This window comes from Ciona intestinalis, chromosome 7 (genome assembly GCF_000224145.3).
Source record: "Ciona intestinalis chromosome 7, KH, whole genome shotgun sequence".
In the NCBI taxonomy this organism is placed as follows: Eukaryota; Metazoa; Chordata; class Ascidiacea; order Phlebobranchia; family Cionidae; genus Ciona; species Ciona intestinalis.
Window position 1 is genome coordinate 5,055,455 of NC_020172.2, and position 3,353 is coordinate 5,058,807.

General features: G+C 28.2%; 1 protein-coding gene across 2 annotated transcripts in view; it reads left to right on the plus strand.

Moving 5' to 3' along the window:
- Window positions 1-2,288, plus strand: part of LOC100177649 — an 8,247-nt gene extending 5,959 nt beyond the window's left edge. For both annotated transcript variants that reach the window (XM_009860849.3, XM_026834930.1), the window contains 5 exons: window positions 706-771; window positions 973-1,056; window positions 1,392-1,446; window positions 1,723-1,817; window positions 1,876-2,288. In XM_009860849.3, the coding sequence (XP_009859151.1) occupies window positions 706-771; window positions 973-1,056; window positions 1,392-1,446; window positions 1,723-1,817; window positions 1,876-1,895 (320 nt within the window). In that variant the 3' untranslated portion in view covers window positions 1,896-2,288. The remainder of the gene's footprint in view (window positions 1-705; window positions 772-972; window positions 1,057-1,391; window positions 1,447-1,722; window positions 1,818-1,875) is intronic.
- The last annotated feature ends 1,065 nt before the right edge of the window (window positions 2,289-3,353 follow it).

The window sequence follows — 3,353 nt, forward strand, 5'->3', positions numbered from 1 at the left end:
AATTCCCCTCTAAAGCAAATTTACTTTTCTATTATTAGTTCAACAGGATCCAATTGAAAGAACTTCCCAGGATTATCATGTGAGTTTTACCATTAGCTTCATTTTTCTATTTAGCTGCAAGAGTTCCAATACTTGCATAAAAACACATATTTTCCGTTTATTCATTATATAAAGTGACAGCACATATATAGGACACGACTTTCAATACAAATGTTCTGGTTTCAAAAACTAAAACCATTACTTCATTTTTATATTTAGCTATAAGAATTTCAATACTTAGGTGAATAAAATAAAGATTTTGTTCTGGTCATTCTTATGACAGTATATGTAATATACGATTTCATTACAAACGTTTCAATTTAAAAAACTAAAATCATCTTAGAGCTATAAGAGGTTAAAACGAATGCATAAAAAGCGCTGCCAATAAAAGTTAGTATGAAAAAAAATACTGTGTACAAATAAACAATATGTGGCATTCAATGACATTCATTCAATTGCTGTTGGGCATATCCAATATATTTTTATACATTCTGTGAACCTGTATTTTTTTTATTCTATTTTCTTTTTATTCTGTGCGCAACAAAAGTTAGCAAGAAAGAAAAAAATTTTAATACTTGTAAAAATAAAAAATATGTTATTCATTCAATAGCTGTTGAATATACTATATATTTTTATACATTTTTATCCTGTGAATATGTATTGCAGTTTTATCAATTAGGAACATGAAAATAAACGCGGAAGATAATTCTACAGGTGTTAAACTTGGCCAAGGTGAATAAAACATTAATATATATGATATCTATGTAACAATAATATATGAGACTGTTCTAGGAAATTGTTTTTAAATTGTTTCAACACTAAATAATAAAGTGTGTTGATTATTATTAATATGCAAATTTTAGTGTCGATTTTTTCAAGTTCTTATTTGCATGTGTGTTTTATATTTAACTTGTTTTGTATTTAATGCTTCAGGTGCATGTGTTAAAGTTGTAGAGGCAGAGGTCAATGTAAAAGGATCTGCTACAGGAATACAGCAAGGGGTTAAACAAAATGGAGGTAACTTTAACATAACATAGACTTTACTGTAAGAATTTAAAGGATTGTAGTTTTGCTGCTAATTTCCTTCTCTTCGCTGTATTAACTTATCTGATCTTCGTTACTGTGAAATATAATTTATATTTTGTAGACTTTACTATAACATTTTTAACGACTGTTGTTTTTTCTGCTAATTTCCTTTCTTTTTACTGTTTTATTTAATCTCATCTTTGTTACTGTATTTAAAGAGATAAATAAAATTTACGTTATGTTATTATGTCAACATAGAAGAAATTACATCTAAAATTTCTTACACACTGTTTAAATTTCTTTTATTTTCTAATTTCTTAAACTAGAAACGAAATCCTACAAAGATGACAAGGCAAATGGTGTCACAACTGGAAAACAGAGGCATGGCTATTATGTATAATTTTTTTACAGACAAAACATTTTTTTAAATTATTATAGCGAAGATTAAAAATATTATGTAACAAGAAAATACAGAATAACAAAACAAACTGTTAAAATGTCTTTAGTGTTAAAACAAACACTAATTGGAATATAGATCTTGACAGTTTTGTTTTTATACATACATATTAATTTACTTTGTTTTTTAACGACAGTTGTTAAAAAAAACACAACTAGTTGTTTCTTTGTTTATTTTAAATATTTAACATAAATTTACAGGAATCAAATGACAATTAACAGCAATCACATGAACCAAAGCCCTATATTATGTCAAAATGTAACTTACAATAACAATCATGTCAAAACTAAAAAAGGTAATATATTTAATTTTGAAAAAATTAAAATAATTTAAAAAATATATTTTGTTTTAAGGTAAATCGAAAAAGAAGTAATTCATAGAAAAATGATGGCTGCAAAAAAAGATGAAGTGCAATTAATAATTGTGAAACACTGAAACACTAAGTATCTATTCTATATGGATGAGGTATAAGAATCTAGGATATAAGCCAGATTTGGTTTATTAACGCAACACCCAGACTGCTTATGTACCTACAAATGGAATGTTTATCACAAAGGCTTGAATCTCCTGATAAGACAGTTCGGATAACCCATTCAGTGACCACTGGATTGGAACAATCACTGTTCAGTGTCTTGCCTAAACATACATTCGCTGTCAATTGTAAAGTATTGAAAATCTAAGACATTATTTATCAGTTACGATGCAAGTATCTAAACCCTGAGCCCCAAACGTCGATCAACAACAGCATTACTTGTTTTATTCAAAATGAAGAAAATATTTGTTAAGTTCCAAAAGCTTCTCTTGTAGTTTGTTTGTAAAAGAACTGTCCTTTGTTCAAGTTGCTTACATCAGAATAATTATTAATTCATTCAATATTTTAAAGCTTTTTTATATTTATCATTAAACATGGATATCATATTAACAATGTTTCAGGTTTTGTATAAGTTATCTATGTTTGTCATTTAAAATTAGTTTCAATTTTGTATGTTGTAACTGTTGACACATGTAAGCATAATAACCTATTCCTGACAAGGTCTATTTAAATATTTCATAAAATGTGCCATAAATGAAAGCCGACGAGTTACCATATATGTTACTTATAAGTTATCATGTATGTTACTTTTTTTGGTGATTTTTAATTTTTTTGTTTTTTTTTTATGTATGGTCGAGTTAAGTGTCTTGCTTGCCTGGCCCACAATGGTAGGACACGTACGCCCACAATGGTAGCACGGACGAGCCTTGAACCTATTGTCTCTGGGTTAGAGGCAGGTGTGCTAACCACTTTGCCACGGCAGTGGACATATGGTCACATGATGCCTGTGTTAATAACATTCAATGTACAATATGTTACTGTTACCACTTTATTTTAATATTTCAAAATCAAATGTAACAAGTATTCAAAGTTATAGTCATGTTGTTAAATTGATATGACTTTGCAATCTATTGAAAAATGTTTCTTTTTCTTGAGTGCAAAAAGTTATAACACAGATGTTCTGTTTCATACACGTTGTGCCTGCTTACTAGTTACCATGTGTGTAACTTTGTGGGTGATTAAATTTGTTTAATCAAAAACTATCAGAAATGTGTTAACAGTTTAAATAATTTGTGTTGTTTCTTATTGCAGGTGCTAGGTTTATTTTTAAAACACGTTTTCTGCTGTGACATCACAATGCCCATTCAAGGGAATGGTGAGTTTTTTATTTTATTTCTAGTTGTTTCATTGTGTTGTCACTTTCAGTTATACAATCATATAAAAATTTCAATTATATAATCTAAATTGGATTAAAGTATTTTTGTCCGTTTATGATTTACCACTTTGTAAGCAATTGGC